Genomic DNA, 24,726 nt, shown 5'->3' on the forward strand with positions numbered 1-24,726 from the left:
TTCCTACCATAGTCAAAGATCTAGCGCCTAACTTCTAACATTAAGTCTCATACCGTGCTACTTTCATATCCATATTATTACAGCGTGATAAGTTATTAAGTGTTTATATCTATTCAATCGTGTATACTAAGTGTTGGAAATATATATTTTAACTCTGTGAGCCACAGTGTTATCATACCTGAATCACCCCTATTATCTTAATCGAAATACGGGGATCGAACTATTCGTGGTGTCGATCATTCTAATCGTAACGGGAATTTACGACTCCCGTTGGCGCGTATTCTAACGACCGCGTCTCCCCGCGATAGCTCTAAAATACATTTTGAAAATTCGAAAATTTGAATTTTTGAAAATTTGAAAATTTGAATTTTTGAAAATTTGAAAATTTGAATTTTTGAAAATTTGAAAATTTGAATTTTTGAAAATTTGAAAATTTGAATTTTTAAAAATTTGAATTTTTGAATTTTTAAAAATTTTAATTTTTGAAAATTTGAAAATTTGAAAATTTGAATTTTTAAATTTTTGAATTTTTAAAAATTTGAATTTTTGAAAATTTGAATTTTTGCATTTTTAAAAATTTGAATTTTTGAATTTTTGAAAATTTGAAAATTTGAATTTTTGAAAATTTGAAAATTTGAATTTTTGAAAATTTGAAAATTTGAATTTTTGAATTTTTGAAAATTTGAAAATTTGAATTTTTGAAAATTTGAAAATTTGAATTTTTGAATTTTTGAAAATTTGAAAATTTGAATTTTTGAAAATTTGAAAATTTGAATTTTTGAAAATTTGAAAATTTGAATTTTTGAAAATTTGAAAATTTGAACTTTTGAAAATTTGAAAATTTGAAAATTTGAATTTTTAAAAATTTGAATTTTTGAATTTTTGAAAATTTGAATTTTTAAAAATTTGAATTTTTGAAAATTTGGAAATTTGAATTTTTAAAAATTTGAATTTTTGAAAATTTGAAAATTTGAATTTTTAAAAGTTTGAATTTTTGAAAGTTTGAAAATTTTCAAAAATTCAAAAATTCAAATTTTTTCTTTTCTTAACTTTGTGCAGTATCCCCACAGTAAAATTTCCTTAGTCATTCAGTAACAATTATACTACCGTATAGTCTAATACTAACTGATTAGCGACGAGTGTTATTCATAGATATACGTGAAATAAGTAAACACCGTAGATTTCATTTATGCTGCTGCGCTGTTAAATTATCTGGAATTCACGCGGTTGGAAGGTTCATCGGTGTTGCTAATTCCCGTTTCTCCGACCGCGTACTCTTTATCGATTCGAAGAACGTTCTGTAACTCGAAGAAGAGGTGAACGCGCTGTCCTGGGCGACTCGCGCGAATTCATAGTCCGCGAGGGAAACTCGCTGGCGGTGTTGTTTCGCATGTCATAAGTAGCGCGCGAGCTTGCGTGTCGTAAACCAAGCAGGGTCAATTAGCTTGGAACCGATGCCCGCGTTTCACCGAGTCTCGGCTCAGGACCTCGAGAATATGCTTCGATCCGTAAAATGCTGTTTCGCGACGGTGCGGCGCGGCGGCGCGGCAAGAGCCGCCAGTATCTACATCTTTACCCACGTTTCGCTGCAGATTTGAATCTAGCCGGCCGAGTTTCTATTATTCACCTTCGAGACTGGTATATCTGATATTCGCGTTTCTCTTGCTTAAGAAACCAGGACTTTTTCAACGGTCTGTTAATTAATTTTAATATCTGAACTGTGGATATAGTAGTAAGTTGTAAGACTTGTAGGTAGGTAAATGTAAACGTTAGAAGATAGTTTAACGAGATAATTAACGATCGAAGAACTGGAATGTTTCGATGTTTTCTAAGATTTGTCGAGTCTCGTTCTTTATCGCGTCGTATCGTTTGGGGTAGATTGAGTCGTGCTATACCGGTAAATTATACGGAATCGCGTTAATACGATAATCGCGACCTATCAGAGAAATAAGATTAACGAGCTGCTTCGACATCACCGGTACATTTCCTCCATCGTATTAACGTCCAATCGTATGCAAATTGAAACGTGTGTTTTACGCATTGTTGTATATATTTTGATACGATCGGCTTAGGAATCGAGAGGCTTTTAGAAAAGAGGAAAACCCTTCGTGCGTGTCAACGGATCGTAACGTGAGATATACTTTCGATACGAAAACTGAAAGTTTAAATAAAACTTGGCAGGGATATTACTGGCAGACTAAATCGTTTTTCTTAATTTATATTGCGGCTGTCGTAAAATGAAGTTGCTACTATTTGTTAATTACGAAGCTTCACCTCGATACGAACAACAAAGATAATCTCGTGGGATTTTTACCGTACTATGGACAAGTTAGTTGTCAAGTTAACTCTTTTCAAACTAATGGATGTGGAAACCAGGATTGGTGATAACGTTACGAGTAACGACAGCTCTCCGAGTTTCGCAACTAATTTATTGATAAGCCGAGTATTGATTCGACGTGAACACGAAGCGGTCTGTTAGGTGTTTGTAGATTGATGCTTTGTACATGGTACTACTATCTCGTGCTATTTCTTATAACTTCGTAGCGAACTATTTGTTGAAAATTCATAACAAAAGTAATGCAAATATTATACGCTTCGAAATATTATTTTATCATCCAACTAACAGTATAAATATATGAATAGTACTAGACCAACATTGACATATTCATAACTACCGATTCATTCAATAACGCGACACCAAAACAATAACGTTCGTTCAGTTGTCCACGCATCGATGTTATTTATTGTGTACTTAATAATTAACACGTTCGCTACCAGCATCATACATGTACACGATGTTTCAGAATTAATTCAGATATAATTTTGAACGGGGGAAAATTAAAGAGGAATTAAAGAGGGAATTAAAGAGGAGGAAAAACATAATTCTCGAACATTCATTGTTTAGAATACACATTAGAAATATAAGTATTGGCACACTTTTTAAAACAGAATAACTTTTTCAAAATTGGATCAAACGAGTTGAATATTTTTGAGAAGTTAGAAGGATTCAATTTATTAAATAACGCGTAAAAAAAATTTTGAGAAAATTGCAGTTGACCGGTATCGCGAAAAAGATAGTAAAGGTCACTTTTTACAACCTTTTCATCTGATCCTTTAATGAAAATTTATAAACAACACGTTTCCTGGATATGTCAATTATAAGCATGCTGAAAATTTCATCGAAAACGATTAACCTTGTTATGAGCTGCAAACAGTTAACACTGATGAAAATCTCAATTTTCTATGACTTTCGACCTATAACTCGTTCTTCGATACCTGTAGCTTGTTTTTTTATCAACCGATTTCGATGAAAATTTTCACGTATATAATTAATACCAACATAGAATTAACGTCAACAAAGCGTACTATTTAAATTTTCATTATAGGTTCAGATAAAAAAGTTGAAAGTGACCTTTGCTACTTTCTTCGCGATTCCGACTAATTGCTATTTTTCCAACATTTTTTATTGCACGTCATCTAGTAAATTAAGTCGTTTGGGCCAACTTTAAAAAGACTATTCTGTTTTAAGCGTGAGCGTGACAATACCGGTATTCCTAACTATGCAACGAATACGTTAAGAAAACACGAATGTAAAGTTCATATAATATGATGAGCATTATGGTGACAGTAACGCTGAACAAAAATCAATATTTCCAAAGTAACTTTATCAACCAGTTGTCCATCGTGTACGTTATATCGTTATCGACGCGTTACCAGTGATAAATACCTCGTTATCAATATACGAGGCACATACAAACGCTATTCGATCGTCATCTGATTAGTAAAACGTTCACGCTGTTATTGACACGGTACAGAAGAGTATCCATGCTATGCTATTACCGTCAAGTGGATTTACTTCTATTAAAACACATCTAATCATGTGAATATTTCGACGAGAAATTAATGTCATTCAGAAATTAAATGAACGATGACGTTTTAAAATATTTGAAGCACTCTAATATCTGGAAATCGAATTAAAGTTTCCTTCGGTTAAAAGTATATTGCAATTACAGATCACGGATGAAAAACCTGACAAATCAGATTTCCTGTATTTTACAAAACAGAATTTTTTAATTCGATAGGTTGTCAGCCAATTGTACGTTAAAATTAACTTTGCGTTTGAGACTAAATATGTATTTCTGACAGAATATTAATAACATTACGGCAATTATTTACAAAGCGGACGACATCATCGATTTCCGCCGTCCTGGCATTAGTTTCCGTGATATTTGTAAAAGTTTCCATTTCGACGATAGCATGATTTTGATGATCGAATAATCGCTTTTTTTAATATCGTGGAAGTGAAGGCTGAAGTGCTTTCAATTTCGAATAACAACGATATAATATAAAGCTTAATACAAATTGAATCTGTCTTATTATTTAATTCCTTAGCTTATTTCACAGCAGCAAATAATTATCTATAGCAAACCTAACAAATTGATTTTTCTTTCCTGTATGAGTTGAAAATGATTATCGTAAATGGATTAGATTGGATTATATAAAAGTACGGGTGCCGTGAGGTGTAGCCAGAACGAGGGCTAATCGTAACATAAATCGAACTGAAGCTTTCTGAATATATTTAGGATCATTAAAATTGGTGACATCGCCCGCGTCGTAAATAATTATCAACATTAGAAAATTAATATTAATAAACTTACACTAACCTAATAACTGAACTAATGTAATTTGTTTCTTACAAAACACAATGGTTCTTAAAAGGTGAAAATTTTCGAATCTCTCAAGCTAATTGCTTTTTCAACCATTTCACATTGAAATATTCCAAGCGACATATAAGTCAAAAAATCAACAAAAATTTTATTATATTTTCCCCTGTGATCTTTACTTGCAAAAACATACATACGAAGTAGAAGTCCGATTGCGAATGCGGTAAAAGCGACCATTCAATTCCCTCCACTTACCGTAAATAAACATAAGAACCGGGACAGGGGACAAGCACATCAGGCAAACAGTAACCACCCTGGTTCTGCAGACAACCTTCAGCCCTCGAAACACAAAGTCGCAGATGTTGTTCGCTTCGAGATTCGCGTCCTTCAATTGAAACACCACGGAACCGTAGGTGAGGTTTCTGTTCTCCATTGTATTCTCCGGTACTTTGGCGCTGCTGGTGAAAAGCCGTCGCGACTCGTCGCCTGAAAACTGAACATCAACGGAAACATTCACGTTAATTGCCTTCTAATTACCGTACTAGTTATCGTATACGTCGTTAACTAATTATATTAAGAGCTACTCTGCAAGAAGCTATTTAACATGAATATTGAAGGTTTGTTTATTAAGTTTTGAAGCTCGTCAAAGGGAAAAGAATCGAAATGATTTGCGATGATCTCAGGTCGCAAAACACAAACTCGAGCGTAAGACCATAGATAAGTTACAAGCTTCTAACTTGAGGCTGGAGGAAGTTAATGTCCGTGATCGCCGAATTATAGTAGAATCGATACACATATGTATATGTAGCGAATATCTAGAGGCTCTCTAGTTTACGCAGTTATTAGACTAATTTTAATTAATAGTCATTGTTTCATGATGAATGATATACATGTATAGAATATTTTATATACGGCAGTTTCGGCGTGTCGTTTGAATAATTAATCTGTGAAAAATATAGCTACAATGCTGGCGAAACATTGAGGTAATGTTCCTATTGGACACGGTCTACGTTCGACAGCTGTGTGTAGTAGTAACTGCGTGTGAATGGTAAATATCGACCACTATATATATCCTGTTCGATACATAATTATTCCATATATATCCTGTCGCCTTTCTTCTCGGTTAAACAGTTACACATTGACAATTGTAAATGATACAATTTGTTAATGTGACTCTTCTGACCAATAATGAAGATTCATGTGCCTCGTCTTCGCGATTATACGAGCTGAACTGAGACTATCGATGCATTTTTGTTTAGAAAGAAGGTATAAATGATAATCGCTATTAGTCGTCGAAAAGACCAAGTAGGAAGGTGATTTTAAAATATGAACACTAATCATTTTAACTTTAGTATGTCGTCCTCGTATACTTTGAAAATTAAACAGAGACTCCGAGGTAAGGCTCGTTTCAAATATCCAGAGGTCAGAAAATATCTGTAGGGTCACCTTCTCGTTTCAGTTTACTCGAATGAGTCCGAATCTTAGGATGATCGCGCGAATTCGTGACTGTAAAGCGGTCGTTTCGATCCAACCGGATGGATCGTCTGGAGCTCGGCTGCTTTTTACGATCCAGCCATTTCTTTGATCCTCCCGGGAGGGAGGTTGTTTCTACACATGACCACAGGGCAGTTCGTTATATCATAAAGATTTTAAGCCGACACGATGGTGGATGCAAGGTCGCAGACTACGCGACAAGATGAAAAACACGCGACCGTATTTCATGATGAAATTGTCAAACGTATCAAACGTGTCATCGCTGGGCGTCAAACTCTGACCATATACATCGTCCTCGCTAACAAAATTCGATAACAGCGTTGACGACGAGTCGAAAAAAAAAGTTTTAGACAATTGTCAACTAATCATCACGTGGAGTATTTTATTCGAGTATACAGGCTCGGTCGATACTTTGTTCGACGAATACACCTCGAAAAAATAGAGGGAAATAATCCTAGAGCGTGTGAAAAATTCTGCGTTCGCGTAACGATGTTTCTCCATGGTAAAAACTGGATGAAAAAAAAAATGTAAAATTTCACTGAAAAAGTTTGTTTTGTTGGGATATGAGATACGAATAAAAATACCCTTCGGAAATGAATCCGTAGGATGCTTTCAAGGAATTGTAGTGTTGGCTTGTACTTTGCCTAACGAAATTTTCCTAAGAGGATACGAGAGGTTTTAAGGCTTTCAAGAACTGGGGTACTGGCTTATAGCGTACAAGGGGGAAACGCTTTACCCATTCTGGTGGCGTCCCCTTTTGTTTTTGTTATCGAATATCCCGGATAATAAATGTTGGATTTCGCCTCTCTGTCAAAGGTGAATGAAAAATATCGTACCTGCGATACCGAGCTGCTGGCTCGTCTAGAGTCCTCGAAGGTATTCGGGCCATATCCTAGAGAGATCTGAACCGTACTTCCGCGAGATTTGGCGCTGCCCGAGTTTACCTCCTTTTGCCGAGATGGGGATGAATTTCGATTCTCGTATATACCTGCGGAAACATAAAAAACAAAATTTTTGTCACTGATACCACAAGTTTCTTTTAGATAAGAATTAAATAACGGTTAAAGAAGCGTCATTGATACATATATATACTTTCAAAATATTGTCTTAATATCTAGCGTATTAATATTAGGCTAGTCCATAAATTTATGGTATTTACGAATGCAAGATTTTCAGTTTTTCCACAATCGTCTGATACGATTCAACGAACCATGTATTTTCTATCATCATCTGCAACCTTTTCCCCTAACATTGTGAAAATTTCTGTATTCTTTGCTTCAACGATTCCGTTGGTTTTAACGCAAATGAATTTTTGAGTGGATTTCGCAATTTTACAATGTTGTGGGAGGAAACTCCAGCTAAAGCATTTCGAGGAGAACGGCGAAGATGGTAATTCATCGAAGTAAAGTCCGATGAGTAAGGCGGATAGTACAACAGAGCTTCCCATCCAGGATCTGGGAGAGCCATTTTTGTTAAATTTATGGCGTGACCTTTGGCGTTATTGCCATGAAATAATGTCTGTTGTCCAATAAATCTTTATATTTTATATTAACAACAAGAACATTTTTATATGCAACCAGAAAGTCGAGAGCTGTTGTACGATCCATAATACATAGGAGATAGGCAAATATTATAATTTACGTTCAGTACGAAGAGAAACACGAATGAATTTATGGACCATAGAATGATATGGTTGATTCTACAGAAGCGGGAATTATTTGGTAATAATTTCGTTCACATACTTTTTCATTTCCTCTGCAAATTGTAACAAGTTTCGGGTAGGGCAGAGAACGTACTGGTGTTGCTACAAAAGTTGCCAGACAAATAAATAACAAATAAAACATGTATGAGATTTTACCGGCATTTTTAAAATAATTATCCGCAGGGAATTGAGATTTCAATAAAAGTCTCATATAATTAACTGTGTTTAAAACTTTTTACTTGAAAAAAACCAATGTTTTTTCACGCTTTTTACCGCAAAGAATTAGTGAAAAGATAATTAGTTTTCGCAAGGATTATTTACGAATTTTGAACACACTACATTTTATATCAATAGTAATTTGTACAGTCTTGACACTTGACAGTTAAACTTGAAAGTTAAAACAGAAATAATTAGAACTTGCTATCAATTTTGGCAATTGTCAGTTAAACTTAAACTCAAAGATCATTGCATTTTTAAAACCAATGAATAGTTATTCCTTAGCTAAACAAACTAATGATCAATCTTATGTTTCTTATTATAAACAGTTTATTTACAGAAAATACGGAGTATAATCGGTATAAATCGGGTTCAGACATAACAGTTTAAAAAACACGAACAATTTCGTTTTAAACGGTTCGACTCCTTTTATCCTCGGCATTGGTCGCACGACAGAATCCAGTTATTAATTTTCTTTGTGAGCTTGTTCTTTCCGTGCCAATAAATCGTACACGTTTTTATTTTACAATTGGCCGGAATTTATGGAAGTAGAGTTGTACGTAGTGTCTCAGAGATAATCAATAATAGCGCGTAATCTTTAACGCATCGATAATTCGCTGTTTCCTAAGGATATTTCAAAGCAAATTACTTTTGTTCGATACATTTATTGCGTCGTTGGCAAGTCCCATAGCTTTTTGTTATAAAGTTTTTCTCTTAAACAAGGACGATAGCACGATTCAACGTAAGAGTTCCATTTCTTTTTTAATAACGAGCAACACGCATGAACGATACATATTTTGCCAAGGAACCTAAAAACCAAGACTATAAAAGAAAGAAATGTTTCGTTGCTAAATAATGGAAAAATGTATTTTTCTTAATTAGTTTGTTCTTTTAGCAAACCGACAATATACGTATGTTTAGCGAAAATAATACATGATCGTAAGCTTTTTAACAGCACCGATTCACAATGCCACATGGTCAACAAAAATTAGTTCACTCCGTTATTTCGTATTATTATTCCGTGTAACTATTTTCAATGCTCATATCAAACTACACAAATCGTATCGGAGTATTCATAGACCAACAATCTCAACGATGACTTTGTCTTCAATTTCACACGATGCCTATTCGGTTCTAAACCGTGTTCCCTTGTCTTGGTGTGTTACGTACACATTTACAAGATTTGCTCGGCTAGATTAATGCGGTTGCGTGAAAAGCGACGAAGTGTCACGATGCTAGCTCGCTCCTATCATTATCCATACTACACTCGGCTATAATATCTCCGGCGATCAGATAGGATTATTAGCTTATCAAGAGATGCTATTTTTAGAGGAACGATCGTCCCGAGTGTCGCTCATCCTCGTCTTGATCCTCGATGTTAAATTTGTAATGTCACTTGCATCAGTTTATACTTGAAAATTTGATATCAATCCCTGTTAATCAACGTGCGATCAGATTCGCTTGTCTGTACTTCGATTACGACGCGGCGGAATCAACGATCTATGAAACTGCTCGGCAAAACGAATAAAATTTACGGCTCTCTTGAGATGTCGCGTCAAATTAGTGGGTAACGAGCATCGAATTGCCATAAGACTCCGGATACGGCGAGAACGTAATTCAATCACGTTTGCTGGAAAGCGTCATACGTCGATCTACAGCGAGAGAACTCGGTATCGAGAGGATTAACGTGATTAATTATTTCATCGAATGTAACGCCATATCGATGACGCCGTTGAAGCGTTATAACGGTTTTCGTTTCCATGGAGTGGTGAATATCGTGGATGAAACTGAATCCTATAATACTTGTTCTTGTTCGTAAATACAAACAAGGCACATTCCGCATAGCTTTAGTATGCCTGTATTCGCGTACATTAAAAACGCAGCTGCGATGCTAACGATATTATGGTTGAGCATTTAGAAGATTACAAAATCTCGTCGCTTTTATATGCTATTAAATTTTATTAGACTTCGTTTGTTCACAGTTATTCGCGGAAGTTTTTGTACATCTTACAGAAGCGCTATATCTGTTGAAATAAATTATATCTTTATCAACATACGCGACAATAGCCGTTTTGTAGGAAACTGTGTTGCTTCGCAAACATATTCAAACAGAGAAGAGAGAAAATACAATTTGTGTAGGTTTATTATTTCAAACCGTATATATCGTTATTTCGTGAGAAGCTTGTTTTACTGTACCCTTAAAGTAGCTCTCAATTAGCCTTGACACAAAATATACTAACTTCGTGATGGAATTTTATTTCAATAAAAATAGTTTTACTATAAGTTATACGAAGACTTCCGTCACTGATCTAATACTATCAACTTCAAAATTACGTAGAAATTATCATTGGATAGAGAAACCTAGTTATAAATAATTAGTTTTCACTTTCTAACTATTTTAAGAGGGACAGAGAAAATTTCGTGTTCGATTTTCGGTATCCCATTGCCAATCGGATCAGCATTCTCTTTTGGCATTAGCATTCTAGCATTCTCTTAGAGCAAACAAACTCTTACCTTGATCGGCGGAGGCCCTTCTCGGATCGTGCGCCACCATGGTCGCCTTTGCGGTTCTTCTGTCTTGCAAACCACTGAGGCTGCCCCTCGGAGTTCTGTCGATCGTGTCAGAATCGATACCTCGCCGTGTGCTTCTCGTCTCTTCCTCATTAGCACCGATCGATCCTCTGGGCGCGTCGTTCATGCCAATGCTCCCTCGCGAGGATCTGTTCACCTCATATGGAATGATCGAGTTTCTTGGACTCTGATTCAAACACTCCGAGGCTATAGAACCTCGCGGGCTTCTCTGCGGGCTACGATCCACCAGTTCCATGTTGGTCATGCTTCCACGGGGGCTTCTCGAAGAATTGGGTATCAAAGAATGTCGAGGACTGCGAGAAGGAGGATTTCCATTTTCAGACATCAGGGACGTCCTTGAAGCGTTCAGAGGAATAAGACTGTTCCTCGGGCTTCTATTGTGAGTAACGTCCGGTACCAAGGAATTTCTGGGACTCAAAGGAGCTTCCGGAACCAAAGAATGTCGCGAACTGTATAACATGTCAGGTGCCAAGCTGGTATCTGGAACCAAACTGTTCCGAGGACTTCGAACTCCGTTACGGGAACTTCTGTAATAATCGTCCGGAACCAGGGAATTTCGCGGGCTGCGACTGATCTTCTGAGTGAACATGTTCCGCGTGTCGCCATATTGATCTCGCTCCAGCAGAGGCTTGTGGTGGATGGGCTGAAAGGTCAAGGGTATATCCTCGAAATTGACGAAAGCAAAAGGAAATCGTAAGAATATAATCAGCGTGGTGAATCTCTATGGGGGAATTTCGCTGATGCCAAGAAGTTCTAGGAGATTCGGGTGGAACACGGACTACGATATTTTTCACCTCAATTTTGCAACCACGTTTCTAACCAATTTCTAATCATTGCGAGGCGGGAGACAAGTATGACATAGAACAAGGTACGTCGTTCGACAATTATTTCCAAAGATGGTTCGAGTATTGGCACACGTCGAGCTCGCTAAGAATAGATTTTTTCCACAAGTTCTGCGGATTTCTAGAAAGTTTCGAAGCCATGCTCCGTCACATTTAAGTGTCGATACGCGTTACTCGTCGTGTGCCAGTAGCGATTTAGATTTTGTGCTTTCTCGTCTGCAATTCACCTATGCGAGGTACGTGAAATATTTACAGATCATTTCGTGTTTGAAGCTTCCGTATTGTGCGATACATTAGCTTGTCTTATCATTAGACAACGAGTCTCGTTGTTCATGCAAATTCACAGGATGCGAGGGGATAAATCTGAATAGATAGAATTGTCAATTATGAACAACCTCGATGTCGTTTCCCATTGATAGAGCAATATCGGGCACGACACTGCCCCGTGGAGACCGTTGACGTTCCATAGTTCCTCGAAGACTCGTCGGTGGCAAATCGACAGGTTTATCGGTTGCCACGCTGGCGCGTCGTCCTCTTGGTCCGGCGATCGGCGACGTATGTCCAAAATTCGTCATATTGCGCGATGCTCTAGAGCGTCGCGATGATGTGCTTCGATGCAACATCACAGAGGCATTTTCTCATCCCTGAAAAACGAACGTAAAAAATCCTTTTAGTTAGATGACATTTAATTAATGTAATTTCTACTGATTCAATTTTTACTGATTGTTTTTCCAGCGACTGATTAGAATTTCATTATTCCAGATTTGCAAGAATTATCTGTGTTGGAATTGAAAAGTTCGCAGAACGGAGTCGTTATAATTTCTTCGTTTACGATTTCTCTGAATGTATTTCAACAAACTTTTCCAACTTTAACGTGATCGATAATTGACGATATAACAAAATTTAATAGATGATATTGACGTGCGAAATTTAAACTTGGGAGAAACGACAGTTTATATAACACGCTGTAACACATATCGAATCAAATATATTTCTTTTACTTCTTCACATCGATCTTAACAAATATTTTCTGTATTGCTTATTCGCCAAGTCACGTTCGCTTTATTAAATTTTTCGATTAAACTTTACGAAGAAGTTTCATGTAAACAGAGAACTTCGTGTCTTTTTCGACTGATAGGCATAGTAAAGACCCATAAAGTACTGGTAAACGAGACCATTTGACGAAATGTCGAGAAACGGAAAGCTAATCAACGTACTTTACTTCTTTTATCGAATATTTTTACCCGGTCAGCATGCGAAGTGTCCGCGAACACGAAACGTACGATCCTCGGTATACGCTTAGCCTGGAAAAGATAATCAACAGTATGGAATCAATTTCCCGCAAGCTACAGAACACGCCAGGTACGTAATAAACCGGCTTTTATAAAGATGACCCAGATACGTACGCGTCGCGTTGCATCGCTCATCAGTTTCGATTCACTGGCTCGTGATCGCGACGAATATTTGCATGAAATAGCGCGAGGAATAGGTAAGCGAGCGGTGATCCATTCGAACGATTAATCATAAACGTGACCGATCAACAGCAGGAAATAGGTCCTTTATCTAATAAAAGCTATCCTTCAACCATCAAACGAACTGTAATTGAATTTTCACGTTATTAAGTTCGTTGAATCACTTCCGTTTTACCAAACGTAATCAATGATACGATAATGTTCGGTTTGTAATTGGAAATTTAATACAATCGAGAATCTAGATATTGAAACGATAAATAAAACAAATGGTGGGAAAATAAAAAAATAATCTTCCTATAGAAAAGTATGTAAATTTGATGTATACGATGAAACGATAGAACAGCGTCCGCTCTACACAAAGTGTATCATTGCAAATCCATAAAATTTCCATAAAAGATTAGATAAATTGAACTATTTCGATATATTTTTTAAAGGTGGCAAACGCTAAAAGCTCTTTCAACTGATAAATATCAAAAATTAATAAAAACACGATTCTCGTTTCTATTGAACATCTTCCCTTGTTTATCTTTCCAACCCCTTAATTAATAAATCTCTGGTCCCTATGATATTATGTGAATCGTAATTACGTATTCTAACTATCGAAAATAATATATTTTAAAAGTTCTTCGTGGACTCATAAACACGTCGAATCTCATGAAAGTATTTCTTGAGACTAAATCTACTCAAAGTTAAAAAGATGTAAACATAAAGCGCTTTTTATTCGTTTTGCTTCTTCAGATTGGTATACTTTTTCACTTCGACAGATCTCACGAAGTCGTAATAAAGCGATACACCCGAGAGCGAAGCTTTTTATCCGAGAAAATTGCATTCCGTGCCAGTCATCGGATATTTAATAATCCGCTGCTACCAGCATTAAGCTCGACAGAGGATACGTGGTCATTGGTAATTAATGTTCTCGACGCTTTTTTTCGAAGGGGAAACGGCAATAATTTATGTAAATCGAATAAATATTGCGTGCGTCCATTGCGTAATCGTCCAACTTCTCTTAAATATAATCGAAATGGCATCGTATCGCGAATATAAGAAAAGAAATGTGGAACAGCAATCCATCCAACAGCACGTGACTTAACGCAGAACTGCTTGAACGCGAATCTAAGTACATAGAAAGCTTGTGGATTGAAGAAAATTAAAAGACCTAAATGTTATTACCATATTTTCTGATTTTTAAGTGGAACGATCGAGCTTACTTTTAAGTGATTTGAAATACTTTCAAATAAAATCTGAAGTAATCTTTCAGACTGTGAAACTTAATTAAAGTACAGTATCTACACATAAAATATTATAATTGTTTCGGGTCCAGGTGTCGAATAATTATCTCTTGCCTGATTTCGATAGCCTTGAAATACGTTGTCAAGATCACCATTCTGATTAACTTTTTCTTATTTTTCGTATTGGAAAAAATTGTTCGGAATGGTGACCCTGACAAAATATTTCAAGAGTATCGAGATTTTGCAAATTACAAGCTATTTGATCATCTAATTTGACGTAAAATTATAAAACTGTAAAGTTGTACAAAGGAAGTCTATAAGCTACGATTCGTAACTTACAAACTCTGTAATATTACGAGTTGATCAATAATTTCGCAAGGAGCGACAAACAAGGGAGAAAAATAGTACGTTTCTGTATGGATTAAAGCAACGTGTTTTTCACTTCGTTTCATACTGACCATCGTCGTTAGCGCACGAACGTGACTCGATTCGACGAATCGTTAGAACACCGTTCGTTTTATTGGCTGCTGCAAGCGGAACAAGTTCTCGAGCAATTTTTTTGAGTCTGTTAACTATGATTGAGGTATAGAATTAAGCGACTTCTTCAATTAATTAGCATTTTGCGATGGTGAAACTGTTCAGCTGGGGTAAATAGAAAGAAAAACTCTACTGAACGCGTCTGTGTCCGCTGCTAAACTCGGTACCTTGAAATGTTTCTACGAAAACACGAAACTTTGAGTTCTATTAAATTTTGATCAAACTTTTCCATGTAAAATTAATAAGCTTGGATTGAAAATAAGTGGCCGAGGTTAATACGAAATCACGTCGGCAACGTCGTTTCGTTACGCTACAAATGATATACGCCAGACTTGGAAATATATTAATCGATTAAACACGATCGATTACTTTATCACTATATACACACGTGTACGTTTTCCATATTCTTACATTCGTTCACTTTACCGTCCTACTTCGTTAACGAAATACTGTGTCCGCGGGTAATAGTTTTACAAAGGTAACGATGATCACGATAAGAGGAAATAATGCACTTTTGCTGCTTTTCGTGTTCAACGTTGAGATTATTAAGAATATTCAGCGATATTAATCGTAAAATGGACGCTTGAAGTACTACCGAGGAATAAAGTATACAAAGAATGAAATATTGCCGGCAATAATAATTCAACTACTAAATGAAACAATGTAGGAATATTGCACACAGAAAGTATTACGGTTGAATGACGTGAACTGTTACCTGTTAATTGCAGCCGGGACAGGAATGAAATTCATGCCGCTCGTGGTCGATACAATTACATTTTTGTGCAAGCCGTTCCCTAGTCGGAAATGAATTAACCAAACGCCACCAGTGTATTCCAATTGTTAATTGTTCCGATAACTCGTTATTATACCGAACCACATCGATTATCCCGATATATCATCATAATGCGTTTTCCAACGCGTCCCACGCTCAATGATAATCGCATCGCACGATCCTGTCTTAGTCTGTGGAAATCTTAAAATTTCAGTGACTTTTTGTTCCATTTCGATTTAATTAGCGATAGTTCCCTTTAACGGATTGAAAGTAATACGATATCTTGAAAAACATCTCATATCTCGGCAGTGATTTGGGATTAGAAGATGATATGTAATCCGCCGATTGATTACTTTGCCTTTTTATTACGTTGAAATCGGCAGACCGAGAATTCGCTGGATTTCTTTAGAAGAATTTATAGTTTAATTACGTCGTATCAGAACACCCCTTTTTACTCTCGAAGCGATATTAAGATGAAAATATATTAACAGGACTCTACTTATCGGCTTTTCCTCCTGCAATCTTCACATTTCATTGTACAAAAAAATATTTTGAATTTTTCCAGAAATGCCCATTACAATTACTCGACGAGAGGAAGCACAATCATCCTTCATCTTCTCGTCTATCCTATGCTCATCCCACGGAATTTCTTCCATCGTTTCCCCGAAATCCATTTGTCTCCACCGGTGGTGGAGGGCTGACGAGGGAAACGGGCCGATGAGTTTAACGGCACGGAATCGGGGCCAATTTCAGCGAGCTCTGGCAGCGCGTGCATGGTGCCACGGTTCGGCTCAATTTCTATTGCGACTGGATTACTCTGAAGACGGATTTTTCCAACCGGTTTCGACCGTCACGAAGGCGAAGATAAGTGCGTTTCAGACGAACGGAAATGAAAAATTCAGCGTAACGAACGCGTGAAACGATCGTTCGATCTCCGTTAGAGGCAAAGCTGGAGAAGACGACGAATTTGCGGGAAGATCGATGCGTTCCATTATCACAAAAGTTGGTAATCTAATCCTTTCGGATGAGGATTTTTCCCGAGCAACGAATACGATAACGTAATAATACAAACTACAATACGCTCGAGTTTGAGAAAATGAAAAATGCGAGGAGAGAGCATTATGAACCATATTTTCCACTCTTCGCAGGGACGAGGATTTAAAATCCAGTTCTAAAATTCCTCCTATTTGGTTTTGAAGGCAAACATACCCTTTTACTCTTCATATTCTTCGTAATTTCAGAAATGTTGCTTGGCGGAATATTAGAACACTGTTAGGGACTTTGGCGGCTGTTGAGGACGGTCTGGTCATCCGCTATGAGGAAATTGCTTGAGAAATGGAAGTCGAACAAGGTGGATGTGTGAAGGCTGACTACTTCTATCTAGTAGGAAATTTATTTCAATGGCATGGTGGAAATGAACGTCTTCGACCTGGCGGAGATTTTAAATTCTCGGCGAGATAGGTTCAATCGAATACTCGTTCTGGTGCAACGATTAAAAATTTATATTGAAATCAGTCGCGTTTCCCACTGGTACGATGTTATTAATGGTAACGAGGTCCTCGTGCGGAGTTTGGAAACTATTTTCTTTTCGAAGAATGGGAGGTAATTGAAATTATCGACGTCTATTCTTTGCAGAGAAATTTCCAACGGCCAGACAAAAAGAAAAAGAAGTACCAATGATATCGAGCGATATTTTAACTCTAATTGCCTTAACGAGCGATGTAACGATCGATCGGCTAGATGTTATGTTCTCGGTATAGCAAAAACGAGATTTCAGACGTGAAATAATGAAATAAACAATCGGGATCGATAACATTTTAATACAGACCTTTTTCCTAAAAATAAGCTGCTTTCAATAAACTTGTATAGAATAGAAGAATAAAAGGAATACCATAAAGATAGACTGTCATTGTCTAATGTTTATCCTACCAGCGTATTTTTCATACAGAGCATCGTTTCCGAACTTCATGCATTTCGAAGATAAGGGAAGAACAGCATTGTTAAAGGCAGAAAAAAGGGGATGAAAAAGAGTAGAATAACGTTCTGGCATATCCGTGTTGTCGGATATTTATCTGGGAAAGGGGGAATAGTGACAATCGGGTAAAGTTGCACGCGCGAGCGAAGGCCACAGGCAATCGACCGAAACTTCGAGCGCTTCATCTGTTAAATGTCTAAATGCCACTCTCTCTCTTTAAACGGTTGGCCGGCTGACGGAGGTTTTCATTTAGAAAAAGTCACCGGAACGCATTCATTTAGTTTTACGCCAGCAATTTTAATCCGGTCGAAAAGATGAAAGATGCTTATCATGACGTAAGCTCCATTTATTTCTTCTTATCCGTTCTAGGAAGCTGAGTATCGCTGGATAGCTAGAGTACTAGCCAGCACTTGAAAAATTATTGGACGCCGATTCGAATCGTTTCGCAGGTGAACGCGTTAAGGAAATTCACGTCTTTATCTATTTAAGATTTTAATCTCTGTAAATCGAACATTGTCGTATGATAGACGAAGGATTTGAATGGATCGGATCTTCCTGCACGTAATCAGTAAATGGAGCGAGACGGAATCTCCGTTTCCGAAACGAGAATCTTAATCCCCGTTCCCTTTAGCCTCTCTTTTATTTCGCGTTCTTTGACGTTCCCGTTGGAATGAAAAGTTGGCGGAACAGCGTAGGAACTGCGTTCGAATCGCATTAGTCTCGTCGAGTCGGAAGTCAAGTACTACAACAAATGTAACTCGGGCCATTAGCCATTCAACCTCGAGTAGCGCTGCGAATTTATACGAATGAGCTGAGCTGAGTTGCGTTAATCCACGCGGCGTACTTTCCGCTTTTAACGTAGGTTTACAAATAATTCTAACGATGGCTGTTTAATCTAATGCGTTGTATGGCGCGGACATTCTAAACGTTACGTTCGTACGAAAATGGTCGTCGTTTGTGAAACAACGGGAAACAATGTGCCGTTGAGGATGTAATCTTCCGTTAAAAATTGTGATTTAAACGGATTATTTAAAGTATTTCGTAGAGAGAACGTGCTGAATAACAACAGATAAGGATTCCGATAATACATCGACACGCAACTATTTTAATAATATCTGAACGGAATTGAATCGATAACGTAATTATATGAGCTGAAATTCGACCATACTCCACGAAGTTTGCATAATACAAACATGGTGTACATAGGACCGTGAGTTCCTCGGCGTTTGAGTAATCCGAAGATGCACACCGGAATACGGTTTCGCGACGGCCGCTAGATGAACCGGGATTCCAGCGAGTCACCGATAAACAACGTTCAATCTACCGGAAAGTAAACTGTATTAAAATTGCAATGGAATTTAATGAATTCATTACCGTTAATTCGCTGATTCTTTGTTCGCATTAACAATACAGCATTGAATTTCGTAAAATACGATAGATAACGTATGCCACGCTTTGTTATATCCCATTTTCTGTAAATATAAGTAAAGCATTAAAATGTTAAAAGTCGTAAGTGTCAAAGAAGAAAAAAAGAAAAACAGAAATCGATTTGTTTATGATAATATAAGTTGTGCATTGGATAGGACGAAGAGATTATAAGGGCTGGAGTAATTAAAATGGAACCTATATCGTGATGGAAAATAAATTTTCTATTGTACTGATACTGTCCTGATATTTGATACCGTCCCAGTGAAAAAGAACGTAAACGTCAAAATGAATCGAAATGTGTAGTTTATTCCTATTGGAAATCTTCGCTTCTGGGTTACTCAAAATGACATGTAAAATATCAACGCGTTCAACGTATGGCGATCACGATGTGACACTGAATATATTAGAGGCAATATTTATATTTAGAGAGAAGTATAATACATCGTGCTTTCATGTATGACTCACTTTTCACCAAGGAACGATAAACCGAGTATATTTAGAATCATGCAATGCTGCACCAAAGTGTATAATCGGTCGCATGATTACCGTGAATACTGAAGAGCTCTCGCGGCCTGAATCGGATTCGTCGGGTTTGTCGAGCAAGAAGCTCTTGCTACCTACGCCTTCAATTAGCTCTGTTTTTATGTATGAGCAGCATTCCTGAATTTGTTTGCAGTCAAAGAAAGGAACCTGAGCCAGGTGGAACTGGAGTCAGGATTAAGAACAAAGCGAAAATATTTCGCCTACTATTTCATCTTATCGTATAAGAACGATAAGACGTGTAAGAACACGAGTACTTTTGAAGGTTGTATTGCTTGCTCGTGTGTCAAAGTTTCTGAGATGCTGAATAAAAGCTGATGCGTCTGCAACAATCATTTGTCTGCCTCTAATTGCGCGGAGAATGCGAGTCAAGTTTGCTCTTATACGCAAGATTACATCGCTCAGGGGCACATTTCCTCTTTGACGTGGAATATTCCAATACCTGTTAACGATGGTAATTAATTCGGTTACTCAAATTATTCAAATTCACGAACACGATTATATTGACGCAATACTTTACCTAATTTAGTCTCTCTATTACTTGCAAACGCTATCATTTCACAAGAAAGGAAAAATACGGAACGTCGTACTTGTTCGTGGTATGTGAATTGGAAAATTGTCAATCGAGAGCATTAAACGTTTTAATCCCATTAGTGATACAAAACATTGTACAATGTTACGCGCGGATTAAATTTTAAGCTATTTAACTGGAAAACGAGTAGATTTGTAAAGCATTGATGAACTGATTGCGCGTTTACGTTTCCTCCCTGTAAATGTAACACGTAACTGACTCTATACGACTTGGCGTACTGACGATTCGCGATCGATATTGTGCAAACAAAAATAGAACGTAATGCACTTATTTTCTATCAAGCCGATTGGTCGTGGTCAGACGCGATAGAGCGTCCCGAAAAATCGTGTTGCCGGTATAGTAGTATCAGTCTTTCACGCGTCAGCCGGCGTACCGTGGAAGGCGTATCCAACGCGAACCAAGGAGTTGGTGACTAACATTTAAGATTCAGATGAGCTCGTGTGAATAGACCTGCTGTCTACCTTACGGCCGTTTTAGTCACAGATATACACGCACTTGCCACTTGCTATAAGAACATATGCTTTCTTTAAACGGACGACCGAGTGAAAAGTTCTCGGTATATAAATGAAAAATTTCGCGTCACAACGCGGGTGTCCCGCATCACGACCGCTCATCCATAAAACAGCAGATCGTATGCCGAGATCGTGGAATGGATAATTAACGTTTATTATACGAGAATCTTAATGAATAGTCAAGCGTGTTCGCATATGAGGTATATTTTTCGTACTGAACTCGTATTGCTATTTTCTCACTTTTTTTTTTTTTTTGTAACGTGTCGAGAATCTATGCGATTGGACGAGATAACATCGAAGTTAGAGCACGTTTGCAGAGAAGCTAAATAGTAAAAAATACGATTCTAGTAATAAAGGGATCGTAAGTTTCGATATTAATAGAACATACGCGGAACTAGAACTTTGAGAGTTAAGTACACCGTGTATTTCTGAAATTAGTCGATTAGTTTCACGATCCGCGTTTACGATTCCAGGAACCGAAGAATCAAGGATGAATACTTTGAAGAAACGATTGCATACAGAGAGGTTGATTTCGTAATACGGTTCAGAAAGCAAGAGACGGTGCAACGTTGCAAAGCTTGCTATGGAAAATCTTAGGAAATCGCGAGAATCTTTTAGTGTAATTTGTTGCCGGAGCATGGGCACACATTTCACGGTATTACGTATTCACGGATGTAGAATATTAATAGCGAAGGTCTTCTGCTTCGCGTTTCGTTCTCAAAACGAGATGAAAAACAAAAAATGATATTAATAGGCTTTCTCTAAAAAGCTTGTGATTAAACGAAGAAAAGGACTGGATCCCTTTGACCGTGTCTTCTTCGTCGTGATTTATTTTAATGAATTTTTATTAAGTAGCGTAAAAAATGTTGAAATTGAAGAGATAGGATTAAAAATTTGATTCCCTTGATATATCCATGAAAATATTAAATCTTTTCGAGAGGTCAATTAATTTGCTTTCTTGAGCTAAACTATATTCACGATGTACGCGCTATATATTGTTCATATTTTTGTAAAGGAATATTTGTTCATACCATTGATGAAAATAACTTTATATCACTATTAACGATGTCGCTTGAAATAACGAACGAGGCCAGACGTTTAATTTTATCTGGAAAATTTAATCAGAGAAGAAATTTTTGTGACGCAATTCATTAAGAGAATCTTGATCGGATTTTGAACGAGAAACGCATAATATTATAAAGGCCACGAGCAGAAAAAAATATTCTGTTATCTTTCCAAAACGAATTCATGTTGAACCATCTGCGTAGAGCTCGATCAAAGGATTGCGATGTGAGAGAAAAATTTTCGTGAAAAAGAAGAGGAAAATTAATACGATATAGCGATTCTCTCTCAATAGAAGCATGCAATGTATTTTGCATATAGGAATTTTGTAAGTACCGTGTTTCAATGTCAAAAAGATGTAAGTATACAGATAAATGTTAGTTATGAATATGGCATGATTACTCTTGAAAATCCATTGAAATTTCTCCCATGAGGATATTGTTACTCCATGAGGGATACGTTCTAGAAACACAATTTTATTTGGCCGTTCCATTCCCCGCGCACGCTTAGCAATTAAATCCAATCAATCGTTGTAGCGGTAAAATTAGAAGGAATGCGAATGTCCCTGTAATTTCAATTCACTATCGCGAACGAAGAATTTCGCAGAATCAATGCTGCAGTTCGATGAATTAAACTCGAATTAGTCTGTACTAATTTCTTCAAACATTCTTCTCTGCTATTTCTCCCTTTACATTGCGATGAAATCCTCGCCTGGCTTCTGTGTCCTTACTCGCTCTACACTCTGACCACCCTAAAGCCACGAGATATCTACGTTCTTGACCCACTTGTACGTTGAATCTTTTATTGCAAAAAATTTTCCGTTTTACCAGCGAAACTTAAGCAGCGAAAATTCGCGATGAATAAAAATTAACATAATTAGGACAAGACTTTAAGCGCATCAAGAACAGGGTCAACGCCCAAACATATTCCCTCTGTTTACAAACGCCTTTAAAAGAGAGGCCTGCTGCACGAGGCATAATTATATGTCAGGCATTTGGCTTTTTCCATTGAACAACTATAGCGCACGGCTCGTCCCCGAATTCTTTCATGGACCATGAAAAAAAGAGCGGTTTAATCACGTCGGTGCTTTAGAGGTTGCTCAACCAGCTCGTTTGAGTTATTTACTCCTTTCCGTTTCCGTTCTCGTGTCAATAACATCCCCGCGAAAAGTCAACACTAAGTGTCGCTATTGTCACAATCGATCTTCCGTTCTATGTCACTAAGCCATCCATTCGACGTGAAACGTAGTTAGGCCATTTGAAAAGCTGTTTCACCTCGAACCAAATTCTGTGTTTTGCCCTTGCGAAACGGAATAACGTTCTATAGGGTCAGCTGATGTTCGTAGCAATACAACAGTTAAACGTAATTGAAAGAATGAAACGTAGTTTCCTTTAGAGAACACCGAGGGACTAAAATTCCGGAAAAATTAAAAAATAATGAGCACGAAAAGAGTTCGAGGCGATTATTACTTGAACGACTCTTCTGTTGCAAAATCAATTACACCGAGAGGCATGCACTCTATGACAAGCAGCTCGAAGACGAAACTTTCCAAGTCGACTTACCTCCGTGTACGAAAACGGTGGTAACGTGTTCATGTCCACCAAGGAGTACGATCGCGAGGTATCACGTTCTCCCGTTGGTATCATATGTTAAAATTGTTATAGCTCGCGGATTGGCAAAAGATTGCAAACGGTGGCGTACTCGCTTCTTCTCGGAAGGTTGTCCGACAAACAAATCTAGTTACTCGATGTTGATAGAAGATACAATTTTGACTTTCTATTCGATTCTGACGACAAGGTATCCCGGGGGTTGGTTTGTTTTCGTCGCGGCAGCCGGTCGCAGCGCAGGTTATCGCAGTCGCGGCTTGGAGCAGACTGAACGCGCCCCGCAGCTCAGGCCAGCGAATAGCATGACGCGCAGAACGGAGACGCTCTCACTGATACGCCCCGTGATTGTGGGCTCAACCTTAGACGCAATTCTACGACGATTGTACGTCTCATCGATCTTTTCGTGATTGATCTTAATTTATTAAAATCGTTTGGAAGTATGCTAGAACTTTCGGAAAAATCGTGGATGAAGTGGCTATTGATTATACCATAAGATGAGAACTTGTGAGTTTTATTTAAATTTGTGGAAGGAACTAACTTACCGAAGGAAAGGAATATAATTGGTATTATTTGTATCGAGTGGAATATCCGGGAGACGTTGAAGAACATTCCATGTGCATAATTTATTTTTTTTTTTTTTGAGTTTTGCATTCCCGAAACAACGTTGTACGAAAATCTTGAAAAATCATAAAACATTCACGATATTACCGCAATATTGATATTAATCAGATGTACATTATAAACATACCAGATGAATTATTTGTCTTGAAAAATTATGTTATCTAGCGGCGAATTTCCTTCCGTTTTGTTTAAGCAATGCGATAGCGTTACAGCAGCACGACTCACATCTTAAACAAAGTTGATGGTAGGTTAATTGATTTATCCTCATTTTGCATCTTCTCGGTTGACAATCGCTTTATCCGTGCTAGAGTTTCTAGGCACCAGCAGAATGAAACTTCGCCTGTCCTAAAGAGTTTTGGAATGTTTAATAGCTCTTTTGTTTTTACGGGAGCAGATTTTTTCGCACTGCATGAATTTTTCATCTATTATGAATCTTCCATACCGTAACTTGGCACAGTTTTGAATTTCTCTGGTAAGCACTCTGAATTCTTACGAAATGATTGCGTACGAAAATAAATACGCGATCGTTGTTTGTTTATCTCATCTTTTCCCTAGCTAATTGATTTTCAGTCTGCATGGACCTATGTGAGAATCGAATCTTTCGTTAAAAATATATCGCAGCATGTTACAAAGAAACGGAAACCAGGAAGGGAAGTAGCATTTCAAAGTAGGTATTGCAATAAAGGGATTATTTTTATGCGACCCAAAGGTCGATCCCGTTGCTTCGAAAGGAATACAGTTTGACCAGCATGATCGATGGACTTTTGTAATATATCAAAGAAAATTACCGTGGCATCGGTTATGCATGAAAAACGGAAGCAACGAAATCGAGCGATCGTTACGATCTTAATAAGTAGGATTTAAATTCT

The 24,726-nt window shown here is 37.4% G+C and overlaps 1 protein-coding gene across 1 annotated transcript in view; it reads right to left on the reverse strand.

Annotated features, from left to right (window-relative positions):
• The window catches only part of LOC100642834, a 38,604-nt gene extending 15,091 nt beyond the window's left edge, over positions 1-23,513 (reverse strand). Inside the window, exons 1-5 of the mRNA XM_003393844.3 lie at positions 23,192-23,513; positions 11,906-12,154; positions 10,591-11,311; positions 6,995-7,146; positions 4,920-5,157 (exon numbers count right to left, since the gene is read on the reverse strand). Coding sequence (XP_003393892.1) covers positions 4,920-5,157; positions 6,995-7,146; positions 10,591-11,311; positions 11,906-12,133 — 1,339 coding nt within the window. The 5' untranslated portion in view covers positions 12,134-12,154; positions 23,192-23,513. The remainder of the gene's footprint in view (positions 1-4,919; positions 5,158-6,994; positions 7,147-10,590; positions 11,312-11,905; positions 12,155-23,191) is intronic.
• Positions 23,514-24,726: the final 1,213 nt, after the last annotated feature.

This window comes from Bombus terrestris, chromosome 2 (genome assembly GCF_910591885.1).
Source record: "Bombus terrestris chromosome 2, iyBomTerr1.2, whole genome shotgun sequence".
NCBI lineage: Eukaryota > Metazoa > Arthropoda > Insecta > Hymenoptera > Apidae > Bombus > Bombus terrestris.